The 14,451-nt window shown below is 37.0% G+C and overlaps 1 protein-coding gene and 1 non-coding gene across 5 annotated transcripts in view; both read left to right on the top strand.

Moving 5' to 3' along the window:
• Positions 1 to 14,451, top strand: part of LOC135688777 (HBS1-like protein) — a 28,278-nt gene that overhangs the window by 3,121 nt on the left and 10,706 nt on the right. For 2 of the 4 annotated variants that reach the window (XM_089110284.1, XM_065205774.2), the window contains exons 4-9: positions 1,040 to 1,171; positions 2,201 to 2,251; positions 9,068 to 9,215; positions 10,608 to 10,800; positions 11,539 to 11,608; positions 13,268 to 13,349. In XM_089110284.1, the coding sequence (XP_088966410.1) occupies positions 1,040 to 1,171; positions 2,201 to 2,251; positions 9,068 to 9,215; positions 10,608 to 10,800; positions 11,539 to 11,608; positions 13,268 to 13,349 (676 nt within the window). The other 2 variants (XM_065205772.2, XM_065205773.2) reach the window with 2 other exon arrangements.
• On the top strand, positions 13,907 to 13,980 carry Trnar-ucu (transfer RNA arginine (anticodon UCU)). The gene has a single exon. It is a non-coding gene; the product is annotated as a tRNA-Arg (tRNA).

Raw genomic sequence — 14,451 nt, 5'->3', positions numbered from 1 at the left:
TAAATTTGAATCATCTTCTTCTATTTCTGGATTATTTATTTTCACTTTAAACACCTGTTTGCAAGTCTATGTATATGGGCTTGTTTGTTTGTTAGATAAAATTAAATGCGAGTGACAAAATTTAGATTGTGACAAGATAAGCTGTTGGAGAGACATTTGTAAGCAAAAAAGCTTGATTAAGTACATTAGCCAGTTCCTTTCCTTGGGACCAGTTCATAACCTTGTTGCTGTCACTTGGCACCAGGCAAATTTTGTGTGATTATTTTTATAAAGAATAGGTTGAGAAAGAAACTTCGACTATGCATTTTTTATAACATGTCTTTCAGCACCTTTTTAACATTTTAACCAGGAGGGCAACTTCCCTCCAGTCCCTTTGACCTTCATTTGTTTTTGACAATAGAATATTGACCCCATTTGATAAGAAAAAAATTTGAGACCCTGCCTGAAGTTGACATCCTTCAGAAAAGGTTATGTTGTTTTTCAAAACTTGGGTTTGTCATGAAAAGTTACACTGCCTGCAGACATTGACTTTTTAACTTTTGCTTGAAGGAGTATGGACATAGAGTAAAAATGTCACACATGACATGTAGTTAAATTGTGCAATGTCGAGTTTCAGCTTGGGTTTTGGTAAAATCATAAGGTTGGAGCTATAATTGCTTTGTGACCTTTTTGATTCAAGTGAGATTGAGTTTTACTGTGTGCTTAACTTACTGCTATTTTATTGTACTTAAAGGCAATCAAAAGATATGAAAGTGGCTTAGGCCATATATAAATCAAAATTAGCCAATCAAGAAGCACCAAGTGAAGTTACACACACTGGTCTTTATCAATGTTCGATTGCAAGATATATTGAGTATCTGTTGATTACTTTGTCAAGGTTGATTGCAGAGGTTGTGTTAAAATTGTATTTAATTTTCTTGTATTCAAGAGCCAGTTCAAAAGTTCTACTTTCTTATTCAAGTTTGCCTAACTGGCACAGATTAAATCCTGCTCTTTGGTGCCACTGTTTTACTGAGAATGTATTGTTCTTTTCTTCTAGCCAAGTTACAATCTGGTCTTGAAGCACTTGAAGGAATATTGGGTGATAATTGTCACCAGCCAACTGCAGTTAATGCTCTGATGAAGTTCAACTATGATGTAGAGAAGGCTCTTGATGATATCTTAAGCAGAGGTAATAAATTTCTCTCTTATTGAAAGCAGTGTAGGAGAAGCGTGGCTTTCACACATCGAAGGGGCGCGAGGAAGTGCATTTAAAGTACAATAGATTTAAATACAACACTCGAACCGTATTTGCTGTGTTTCCTTAGGAAAGTTTCAACAGCAAATGAACATATTTCAACAGCATATGAACTCACCTTGTACTGATTCACAAAACAGTTTCTATTAATAGCAAGTTGTCAACAATGAATGCCAATATCACATGGGACTGCAGATCACACCGAAAACAAATAACCCTCTAGAAGGAAGGCCTATTCACCATGTCTCAATGCCTTTAAAGTTCAGGCATCTAATTTTCCAGTTTGAATAAAATTACTGTGATGAAATGTTTGAAGCTTTTAAAATATTCCGAAAGAGTTATTAAAACCAGGTAATAGAGAAGAGTGGGAAGGTTTTCAATAACCTACCCATTGACTTGCAAACTGAAGCATCATTTTTGAGATTCAAAGCATCCAGCAAGGACACAAACTTTGATTTTTAGTCATTTTCTTGTAATTTTAATCCTGTAAATATTTCAGCTTTTATCTGGGTAAATTTTTAACCTTTACGTTTGTAAACTTTACTTTGTAACATACAGGTCTTTGGTAACAAACAGTAATTTACTTACTGAACAAATTAACCTGTATGAATATCAAAGATTATTATTATTATTATGCACGTAAAAGAATAAACCGTTGCAAAATATGTGCATTTGTGATTGAGGTCTTCCATGACCAACCTTTTAGTTTTTAACACAATGAATATTTCCTGCTTATTGTTTATGGAATCTACCACTTCTGCTTCCTCGCTTTGAAGCAATTTGATAAATATCGTCCAACTTTTAAGATAACAACGTGTTTTCTTAAATTTTCCTGTTTAGTGAACTAATATATACTGTTCAATTTCCATTCACTTAAGTCGTTCTTTGTGATTTCGGTAGAGGACCCTTTGCTGTAAACTGTTGTTTTGAATTTTCACTGATCAGAAGTTGTCTTTTCATCAGGTGGACGTCAGACATTGAGTTCAGGCCCTTCATCAAGTACAAAGAAAAAAGGTGAGCATGATAGGAAGTTGCAAGCAATCATTTTATTTGATAGAATTCCAAGGCTTTGAAACTGGCTTTGAAAAAAAGGAAACTCGTCTGACACTCTTTAGAGTATAAAACATCAGAACATAGATCGCAAACTCTACAATAGGAAATGTTTAGACCAAGTTATAGAGTGAAAAGAGAGAAAAGGGATAGTACCGATAAAATCCATCAAAACATCACTTTTTGGATTATATTCCCGAAACTTTATTTCTTCAAGTATAAAAATTCTGTAGTAAAACTTTTTACCTTGCCTATAAGTAATTGGTTGCCTTCCGTTTCTTTTCATAATGGCTTTGTCTCTTCTCATCATTGGCACCGAATAAGGTAAGATTTAACAATTTCTATTATAAATAATGACACGTGTCAATCAGTATCATCTCCCTTTAAGGCTAAGCGCTCGCTGAAGGCAAATAACAAAGCTTTTAACAATAATTTTCACAAAAGTATGCCAGAAAGTAGCATAGGCACAAAGTCGGCTGCCCTAACAAGGGGCCAGTTAGGGAAGCTTGCGAATGGTTACATAATGAACCGTCCCATTGATTGTGAAGTAATTGCACTTGCGGCAGATGCATCACTCTTAACCTCGTTGAAAAACTGGAAACTAGAAAACGGCAAGTCAATTCTAACCACACCAGGGTCTGCAGGTAACGAAAAACTGGTTCAAATGCCAAAGTTAATGAAATCAACCCTCAGTTCGTTGGCAACGTTGGATGCAAAGGAAGCCGGAGGATTGAACATTGGCATTCAACAGTCCCCAAGCGAGTGCAAAGGATCATCACTAGAGAGTTTAAAGTCTTCCCCACAGCTTTTGAAGCAGTCCTTAAGTTCACTGGTTTTGGGACAGAATATTGAAACGAAGGGGAATGGTTCTGTCGCAGGATTAGCAACATCTTCAGAAAATGTGAATTCGACTCAGACAGAAAGTCTCTTAAAGCCACAGCGACCCGAGTGTGTTTTACAACCATCTCTCAAAACCTTGAACGACATAAGTTGTAGTAATGCTGGAAGTATCAGGACGCCACCAGTTAATAGCTTAGGTTCCTCTCATGCAAGTAGCCAAGGTCTTGAAAGTCTTATGAGAGCTTCACTTAGTAAGCTGGGCGATTCAAAACAAGCAAAAGAAACTTCTTCTCTATCTTCCCTTATGACGGCGCAAGAACCAGCGTCAAGGGATCTCAGCAGTTTGATGAAATCCTCATTAAAATCCCTCGGGGCCGCGCAGTTAGGAAAGGCACAAGGATCCGATAACCATGGGAGTTTGATATCAAGTCCCAATGCTGTTGCTACTGAAAGAAAATCACATGAAATAACAGGAAATTTACAGTTATTGAACAATTCAAGCTTGATTGGAGGTGAGCTGGAACATATCAAGGGTCATTGTAAAACCCCAATCACCGTGGGAAAGCTGGGAGACAAATTGGGGGAAAATCAGCACAAATTGAGCAATTTTCCTAATTATATGTCTGGAGAATCCCTGAGAGGAAGCCAAAGTGCGTTTAAAAGCAACAATACAGCCTCTTTTAGATCGGAAGATTCGCAAAAGACTAATTCACATGATTTAAATGCGCTCATGAAAACATCTTTAGGCACATTAGGGGCCCCGACATTGCTAGATACCGTAAAGGTAAAACAAGGACCTGTGTCCCTAAACAAAGATCGAGCGGACGCTACTGAAGGATCGCATGGAACCTCTTCATTAGAGTCTAGTAGAAGCATGACGGTACAGAAAGGGAGCAGCCCATCGCTAAGTGAGCTTGCCTCAAATGATCTACAGTCGTTTGGATCCAGACAGGCGAAAACATCAGGTATTTTCCCTTTGAAAAATGGTTTAATTGCTGGCAAAGAAGCTAAAGGTAGGGATATGATTGACGAGCTCATTCTACAGGATCCCTCTAAAAAACAGCAAAATGATGTATGTATGAGCAGCCTTCAGAATGACGTCACAAATGTAAATACCATTTCAGCAGCTTCTGAATCAAAAAGAGATTCATCACTAGAGACTGACGCTCAAACCATCCAATCGCAAACGAGCGTACCAAAGCCACCGCCAGGTCTAACAAGACAAGCATTATCCGCAAAGCAAGCGAATGCGTTGATTGACTCGTCAGGTCCAACAAATGCAATAGAACAGCCCATGGACTGGGATATGACGCTTCCACTTTCACTTGAGAATTCGGTTAAAAAACTCACTAATTGCCACCAGATACATTTACACACACAGGATTCGACACAATGTTTTAGCGATCATTCTAAAAATTTTCATGCAAACTCACCTACGGAAGAAAATTTACCACTAATCAAGAGATTTGGTCTAAAGCGACAATCAAGTGCGTTCGGCAAAGCCCTGGGCTCGCAATGTGCGCCTTCAAGCAAAATACCAAGAGTAGATAAAACAGTAACTTTGTTTACATTACCCTATGTTAATGATTTGAAATCGATCTTCAGAGACACACAGAAGCCTTCGTTCTTTAATTTTTCCACTCCGTCTCCGGATGATATTGTCAGATCAAAGCAGAATAACGCTTTTAAGGCTAAAGGTAGCATGGGGTTTGGATCACAGAGAAAGGCATATCCTGTCGTGTCTTGAAATGCAGGCTGAAATGCTTGTTTCTTTGGTAAACACCGCTGTGTCGTAATAAACAATTGCTGTGCTCCAAGAAGTGTTTTCTCAAGGTTTAACGGAAAATTTTAACTTAACTAAGGTTCGTTTGCTGGCGTGCATCAAAGGTAGGAAAGTTGTCATTAGATATGAAAGCACTGAAGTCTGGCTAATTCCGTGTTCTTTCCATTCAACTATTCGTTTTGCAACAAACAGTTTCTTCAACAAAGCCGTAAGATCTGAAGTTTCAAAATGCTTTGTGCCCGTCTTAACGTCATTTTGATGAAGACAAATACTAAATGCAATGAAGCTGTCGAATAAAAGCTTTACAATCATCGCATGTGTATTTCGAGGAAACCGTTTTTTCTGTTAATTTAAGTTAGCACATACATTGACTTTTTATCATTGTCATTTCAATATTTTTGTTCTTTTGCTTTTATATTTGTAAAAGATGTTAAAACTTGTCATTTTACAGAAGCTGTAAATAGTTGTGCAAAAATGTAACATAAGCTAAGTTGTATTACTTGCCTTCCCAACCCTGTAATTTAATTGAAAAATTGGAGTTATGTACTTGGTTGCTCTATATCGCATGTTTATCTGATGTGCAAATAACCAACAAAAAAACTGTGGGGCATCACTGTGGATCTTATGCAGGAGCCGAACTGTTCCGAAAAGCTAAAAAAACGAACACGATTTTTATAAACCATTGGTATTGAGATGAGGCGGGTCCATTCTATGCTTTATTTATGTGTCTGGATCATAGAATATTCAACCATTAATATTTGTTCAAGTTTACCATAAAGAACCGTTAGCAACTAAGGGTAAGATGGTCCTTAGAATATTTTACTATTATCAATCATAAGACTGAAGGTGGTATTCTCTCCTCATTTGGACCCTTATTTTTGGGCTGTCGGTGCGCCAATCGCAAAGACGGCCATAAATAAAACTCCAACCGTTTTTGAAGACGGTTGAGAAAAAGAAACAATGGCCGACTTCTTCCACCGACTAGCAACACCTCGTTCATGCAAAAATTGCAAGCCATTGGGCCATTATCTAATGCACAAAGAAAACAAGTAGAAGGTTAACATTGTATTAAAAAACCGGAAAGTACTAAGACATGGGTTAGGCCGGCAAGGTTGCAAGAAAGAACCTTTGCTCTCCACAGTCCAATTTCAGGTTGTCTTGCAACGTGTGAGGAAGAAACATATGCCAGCATAAAGTTTATGTACTCAAGGCCAATGCAGAATTGCACGCTTGTTGCCTTGGCTGTATAAAAGACACAATGTAATGCATACTCGATCACTGCTACAATAATCACAAACCCTACAATCATGCTATATGTGCCGAAACAAAAGGCACCGAAAAGGCGTGACCCTGTAACATATTATACGTGATTAAATTTCATGATAAACAAGTAAGGGTTGGCTTTTAATGCTAAATATGTACCCCCAACATATGTAGATTTGAAGGCTTTTGTGTACTCTCGGGGTTGACATAAAGGGACGTTCGTTTAGCCATTTCATTTTATATATAACAAATTACACGGCAACCTAAGGTCAGCACCCTCATTGTCAACAAGTTTTCGATATATGGCGATTTTCTTCCGATCATACTAAAGAACTACTGTAAATACGTATTTTTGGTCCTTTTCTTCCGTTTTATCATCCCCTGTTAGAAATCCCCTCATCCAATCAATACCCTTCGTCTATTTCAGCGAATAAGCCCTCTGTTCTGAACGGTCTTCTATAAACACTGTATAGATAAACTACAACGGAAATTAGAACACTAACATTGTCATTACTTTTCAAGAGAATTCCTCACAGCATAAAATCTGAGGCACTTTAGATAATAAATAAATATTAAATATAAATTAGAAATATTTTTCCAGTAACATATTTCTGGTAGACTTCTGTGAGTACCAAAGTGAATCCTGACATGGTTGAACTGCCTTTATTTGATGCCTCAGTTGTAGACATGAGCTTATTGAGGGGGAGGCGTAGGGGGAGGCATAGGGGGGAGGTGTAGTATTGGTCTTCCCCGAACATTATTGCTTCATTTGGTTAAAACTGCCCGAATGGGCGTGAATTTCTTATAATTTTGCCTGATTTTGCGGGGTGGTTGCTGCAGCCTCCAGCCGCTTGTCTGCTACGCCTATGGTTGTAGAGAGGAATACCGTAAAAGCTCTATTAATCCCCGGGAGGCTTATTTATTTTTTCAGTCCCGGAGGGGGGCTTATGAGAGAGAGGGGGCTTGTTAATAATTCGAAGTAAAGAATGTTATAAAAATTTTTCTTATAAAAATGTCATACAAATGTTCTCAAAAAAACTTTCCCAGAAGCTTCAAAAGTTTCTTAAGATTTAATTAATTTTAATGTCCACATCTTGTCAGTAGTTACCAGGATCATTTAAGACCCCTGGAATATCTCCTAAACTAATTTCGACTAAATTCTAAGGCGCACAAGTAAGTCGCTACATGGGCTGTAATTAATGCACATGATAAGATCATCACACCCGCATGTTTCCCACTAAATGCGCATGTTTCCTGTGTTTAGCAACAATGACTAAGGAGGGGGGTGTGTTAATAGAGAGGGGGGCTTAATAAGCTCTGTTACAAAGCCTGTTGTCAGTTTAAACAGCCATCAATTGAAGTTACAGCCATGCAATCAAGCATACAAGAAGACTGAAACTTGAGTACACTTTTGGTTATGACTATCCGTGTGGTAAAATCAGTGCACAAAAGAATTCGCTTGTTACAGTTCTTGATGTTAGCGGAAAGTCAGGGTTGTTTGTCTTACCTATTTTATTTTAATTATTAATATTTTCATTCCAGGACTTCCCTGAATTTGTGAAATTTGTTCTTCTATTTACTAAACCCATTCCTACCACATGCTTTTTATTGGTTTGGAATATTCTTGCGATTCTAGCATGGAAGATGCCTTTCCTTTTTTCCCCTGAAAATCTCAAGCCATTTTCTTTTATGTATTTTCGATTTGAAGTAAGAGGGTACAGATTTTTGTTGTTAGAAGGGTGAGTGGGGTTCTTTGGGGAGGTGTTATTTGACTACATACAACACTCTCTTACACAGCATCTTTGGTGTTGGGGCCACTTCTCTTGTGACGGTGCAAAATATACTAGCGGGTTCACACCACTCCCCCTCCCGCCCCTCTTTTCTCTAATTGGAGGGTCATGTTAGGGTAGTGTGGAGAGTGGTGTGTTGAAAATTCGAATATATTTATAATAATTCGAATTTCGAATTACTAATTCCAACATTCTCAAAGGTTGCCCTAAGTTTCCACCAAAGCTCTTTGTTTTTGAATTCTCAAGGCCCACTCTTCTCCATTTTTTGGTACACTTTACTCCTTGTTTTTGTTTCTTCCATAAAACAGCTCTGGAATTGATTTACTTCTTTCCCTAATCGAAACACCAACTTTAGACATCCAATTTTTTATACAGGAAAACACCCAGCCCTTGAAGAAAGTTGAATTTGTAGCGGCAAGAAAATGCCGAGCCAAATGTAACGTAGGACGGCAACTTCTCGAGATTTTTTCAAAGACCAAATTAAGAGCGTCTTGTGATCTTACTGATAAGTGATTTTTTTATGATCGTTGAGAAAGTTTGAAATTAGACTGATAACGTTAATATCTTGGCCCACCGTCCCTGTCTGTGATGCAATGATTTTTCAAAGATGGTGGCCATATTTACCGTAACTTTCGCTTGGCCAGAATTTCAGTTATCCAAGTAATACAGACGACAGATTTATCAACAATTTTATTATAGGACAGGGGAAGCTTCTTCTTCGTGAAGAACGCTTCCTTGCAAAAAAGCCGTGCTGATGTCGAAAGTGGGCAGTTAGGTGTGTGAGAGGTTTCCCTCGGAGAATCGAGATGCATAAAAAGACGCTCTTGTTACGCTTTTGCCATCTCGTCAACAACTCCCTTTTCATGTAAAATAACTCACTATATAATAATATACAAACAAGGCTAAGAAAATGTGATAGGTTCATTCATTTAATTACACACGAAAACGAGACTTCGGATACTAAATTGTCCAATCATATTAGAGAAGGCTATTCCTGTTACAGGTGGGGGGGAGGGGCGTAGGTGTTTCACTGTCGAATGCCAACCTCTTTAAGGGTTAACAATGCTGTTTTCTTGTCTATTGCAATCAAGTCCTTCGTTTCAGATACGAAAACTAGAAGTGATTATGGCGATAAATGGGATAGAGTTTCAGAACTCCCTGTTGGTGGTTTAACTTTGAATTACCACTACGACAACGTGTTACCATCAAAGCCAGCGCCTGGAAACGATTCGTACAAGAGGTCAATAAGCCTGTATGTATACTTGAATTGTGTCTTGCAATTGTGCATCTTCCATAGATCAATACTTATTGCTTTTTATTTAAGATGAAGGAACAAAATATAAGAAATTCATGTGTTGGAACTTATTAGACTTAAATACCACCGTTGATACCTTTATTGGAAATAACTCCCTGTTTTCAATCCTCATTACCACGATTTTTCAATGTAGCAGTTTTATGTTCCTTCTAGTTATCATATAGACTATTCAGCGTTAACAAGTTTTACCGGGGTTACTCAAAAAAACTACTAGTATCATGCCCGTATCCGAGTTACTAAGCTTTTTATAAGCAATTAAAAGCCTCAGCCACTTGTCATTGCCTATCCTGGGTTTCCGAATTTAAAAGGGTCATTTTAGGTTATTACCAATGTCATCAACTTTTCATAGTTACTGAGCTTTTCTATGTTAATTAAAAGCTACTGCTATTTGTGATGGCCTACTTTGGGTTGCCGAGTTTACCATAGTAATGAGAGGTTACTACCAGTGTCATAGCCTTTCCTGGATTACTAAGCTTTTCTAGGTTAGTTAAAAGTTACTGCTATTTGTGATGGCCTACTCTGGGTTGCCGAGTTTACCATAGTGATGAGAGGTTACTACCAGTGTCATAGCCTTTCCTGGATTACTAAGCTTTTCTAGGTTAGTTTAAAGTTACTGCTATTTGTGATGGCCTACCCTGGAATGCCGAAAGTTACCAGGGTAATTTAAGATTGTTACCAGTGTCATGGCATTTTCTGGTACACTTAAAGCTATTGCCATTTGTCATTGATAGTTCTGGGTTGCCAGGTTTACCAGGGTAAATTGAGGTTACTACTTGTGTCATCAACTTTTCTGGGTTACTAAGCTTTTCAAGGGTAGCTAAAAGTTACTGCTACTGGTTGAAGTTTTTTACCAGGGTAATTTGAGGTTACTATCAGTTACTATAGCGTAATTTGGACTACCAATATTTGCTTTCCTTAGTTAACTTTACAGAGCAACTTTTCTATAAGTTACTTTTTGTTATCATGGCGTTGAAATCAAAGTGTGTCTGTTTGTTTTGTTTTGCTTACGACATATGATGATGCTCTAACTGGAAGTCAAAGAAAAATTAAAGGCTTTTGACTTGCTTTATTTGTTTATATTTAGCAGCTTTTTTATCCTTGAAATCGTCGATGTAAATGTCTCATTGGAACCGTTAGCTGATATTCGTTTTATGATTGCTTTTTCGAATTCTTTCTACGAGCTTGAAACGACAAAAAGGAATAATGTCGTTTCGAATTTCGGGGTGTAATCGATTGATTCATAACTATGGTTGATTCAACTTTCGTTGCATTCGTCAATTTATTTGTTATTGCAAGCGGATACCAATTCAACTGTAACGATACTTTTAGACCAGCGTCTCCGAAATCGCGAAGGAAATTTAGCTCTACAGATTCGCCTCAAAACAAGGCAACAAATTTACTCGAAGTCAAAGAGAAGTCGCCCACTGACTTCTACTCACAAGCCGAGGATCGACGTTCAGCACCATCTTCAGTGACAACAACGCCAGTTGCAAGCAGAAGAACGCCAGTAAAGGCGAGAGACGTAAGTAATTTGTAAACTGAATTATTTTACTCTATAGAGGTGATACCCAAAAAGTAATGTAGCAGGACTGTGTTGCCTACTGTATAATCTGTCCATTTATTTTCAACAGATTTAACTCCTTTCCCACTTTTTGTACGAAAGTCGCACTTTGTTACCCTAAACACCTTTAAATAAAAGCAGATTGACCCGGCACAGTGCTTCGTCATGAATAATGCGATTAAATTTTTTAAAAGCCCAGAACTCCGCAATTTCATGAAAATCCGTAGATATGTTTGGTTGGTTTGCATCAACCTTTAAATACAGAATAAACATATATGTTGCTTATCTAAGAACAGCAGTAAAAGGGGAACAACTATCCTGGCAGAATTGTTACCAGCATGGGCACCACTGCAAATACGAAAACCTTCCCTAGAAAGTTTCTGTATGAAAATTTCCTAGCATGAAAAATTTAATAAAGAAACCTGAATGTAAAAATAAATGACATCATTATCAAGAAACTCTTAAGAAATTCTTAAAACGACGATTTTGTGGAATAAAGTTCCCAAAATATTTTATGTAACTTCAGGCACGACATAAGAACGCCTGGAAATTCTTTAAAATTTCTAGTATCTTTTGTCAAAATCCGATTATATGCAATCATAAATGGGTGCTTCTGCTCTTGATATTCAGATTCTGTAATTCCGGACTGGTTTATAGACAAGATTAGGACTTATGCTTTGCTATTCACTCTTTCTGTAGACTATGAATATTGAAGAAGAATATAAGAAAAGACAGGATGGCAAGGATCTTCTCAATCTGGTTGTCATAGGTATGTTTTAATATGGGTATAGCATAGACCTAGGCATCTTACGGCCGGCGGGTCACATCCGGGCCTTTCGACGTTTCTATCCGGCCCGAATGAGGATGTGGACAGTCAGAACATGAATTTTTGTAGGAGTACTTTCTCACTTTACCTACACCACAATTCTATATATATTTTAAAGATATTTACTCCATTAATCTGGTTACCAGTGGCAGTTGAAATAAAATATAATTTATTGCATTTCACATTGGGAGAATACGAAGATTGCACATAATAAGGTTCTCGATGGTTCAGCTCTAAAACACATTTCAGATTTCTGCTGTGGTCTCCTTTTCAGCATTAATTGCCAATCCCCGGTGTAATGGGTGCTAAATGTTTCTGGGAGGGGGGCGTTAGTATAGATCTTCCCGAATATTATTGCTTCATTGAGATAAATCTCTATCCGAATGGAGCATAAAATGCGAGAAATTTTTACTGATGAATTGGATACAGCCCTGTCAATCCCGATGTCTCTTACGCCTATTGTTTTCACCCGGCTTATGACAAGAAACTTTTATCAAACTGCCTTTAGTATTTGCTCCAAATTGAAAATTTTTTAAATACGATGTACGATAGTGCATGTACTGTCGTATTAACCTTGCTGTACATTGCAAAACTTTGCCAAATGCGAATATGATTTCAATTCTGTATAACCTACTTTGAAGCCAGGCCTAATTTCATGGCTCGGTCGTAACCAGTTTTATGGAAATATTTTGTAATAATAGTTTTATGTAAAAAATTCAAAATTGTGCTTTGATAAAACAGCTGCAACAATACCCCCGAGTAGATAACTTGCATCTTTTAGACTAAAACTAGAAAGATCCATAAAAGATGCACTTCATATTACGGACTATTATCATATTATTATATATCATATTATCACATATCATATTACCATAAATCCTGTTATCATATATAATTTTATCATATATCTATCATATGTCATTTTATCATATATCATTTTATCATATTACATTCAGCCTCATCGGTATCCTCTTTGAATTTTCGAAAGTCGATGTGATGTGACAAAACTTGTACAAGTAATTCTCCAAAGGACTCTCCTTAGAGCTTTTAGTAATTATGTCTCCTTAAGCACCCGGTACCCAGGGGAGTCACACGAACCTTTTATCTACGGGGAGGCCCATCTGCAGTTTTCAAATGTCTCCTAAAAGTATCAAAAAATATATTCAACAGACCAAAAACTATCAGCTAAAAAGTGTTGAAATTTCAAAAGTGTTGAAAACCCAGAAATTTCTAAATAGTCATGATTATTTAGACCGCTTCCTATAATAATATGTTAGTTTGTTCCCTTTTCAGGTACCCAAATCAGGTACACATTCACAAGGAAAATTCTTTCCCGTTATTATTAGATAGACACCCCTGTATATGAGAAGTTCCAGTGATCCTCCTGGGGTCAGGTACAATGAGGTTCCACTTTTCTTGAAGTCGATCAGAACGAAATGAGTTTTATTTTCGGGGGAGGAAGGTTGTTTGTTTTGTTCTTCCTCTACTAAACACACTGCCTCTTCATTGGCTACTCAACATTTTTCTTTAGTCCTCGCCTCCATCTTACAATGTTCTGTTCTATTCTTTTGTGGAGTTTTGCATTCTGATTGTATCGTACAGGGCATGTTGATGCTGGAAAGAGTACTTTGATGGGACATATTCTGTTTCGACTTGGCAACGTAACGAAGAAGGCAATGCATAAGTATCCTTTCGTGAAATCAATATGTTCAGGTGTTAGCGTAAATAGAATGAAATTAATCTACATGAAGGCTAAGAAAAATAATCAAGGGTTAGGAGCGTGCAAAGTAAATGTTGTGTAATTCAATTCATGAAACTAGAAAATTGTCAAAAGGGGGGACGCCGTCTCTTCGTTAATTGCAACGAAGAAGCAATAAACGGTAGTGAAGCTACGGCTTTGATCACCGGATTTATTTTTTATGGCATTGAAACACAGAACAAGAATTTAAACAAACAGAATTATTTGAAAGGATGGAGAAAGTAGATTTTGACGTACTCTCATTACTGAAATATTCATGAGTTCTTGGAATTCGCCACAGGGAAACCAGCGTGACACTTCAATGTTCTCAGCATGATCAACAATGTTGTTTTCTGATGAAGCGTGACCAAAACAACGCTAAAAGAAGGTTAAATTGCGGAAGTAGAACATAATAAAACCACACATAATTGTAAATGACGGGAGCGCAAAGTATGCAATAACATTTTGTTTAAATACATTTTATTTTCACATCTTGGTATGCAGCCCCAGTGGCGCAATGGACTAGCGCGTTGGACTTCTAATTCAAAGGTTGTGGGTTCGACTCCCATCTGGGGTGGTCGCTGCATGATTTTTACTCTTATAATTAAATTCGAGTTTACAGGTTTTATATCAGTATTTTAGATTCTACTTTCTTTTTTAATACTTTAACTGGTTGAAAAGAATTTTTTGGACCTAAAAGTTAGCTCTAAAATAAGAATGTTTAGTGTGTTTGTTTACCTCCCAGCTTTATGTTTTTTTCAAAGGATGGAAAGCCAAGAACTCACACTTTAATCTTTCCGATTGATAAAGGTTTATATTAAGCTATTTATAATCATGTTGATATTATTTTAATTTGTATAATATTATGTTTTTTATCTTATATTGAGTTATGTTTCCTTACGTTGTCTTATTTTATGTTACCACCGTACATTATATTTTGTTATATTAAATCATACAATATTATATACTATTATATGTTATTATATTACATCACATTATATTTTACTATATTATGTTATGTTATATTATAATTATTATTATTGTTATT

This window comes from Rhopilema esculentum, chromosome 9 (assembly GCF_057945365.1).
Source record: "Rhopilema esculentum isolate cy_ngs chromosome 9, ASM5794536v1, whole genome shotgun sequence".
Taxonomy (NCBI): Eukaryota; Metazoa; Cnidaria; class Scyphozoa; order Rhizostomeae; family Rhizostomatidae; genus Rhopilema; species Rhopilema esculentum.
This window is presented reverse-complemented; position numbering and strand designations above follow the sequence as displayed.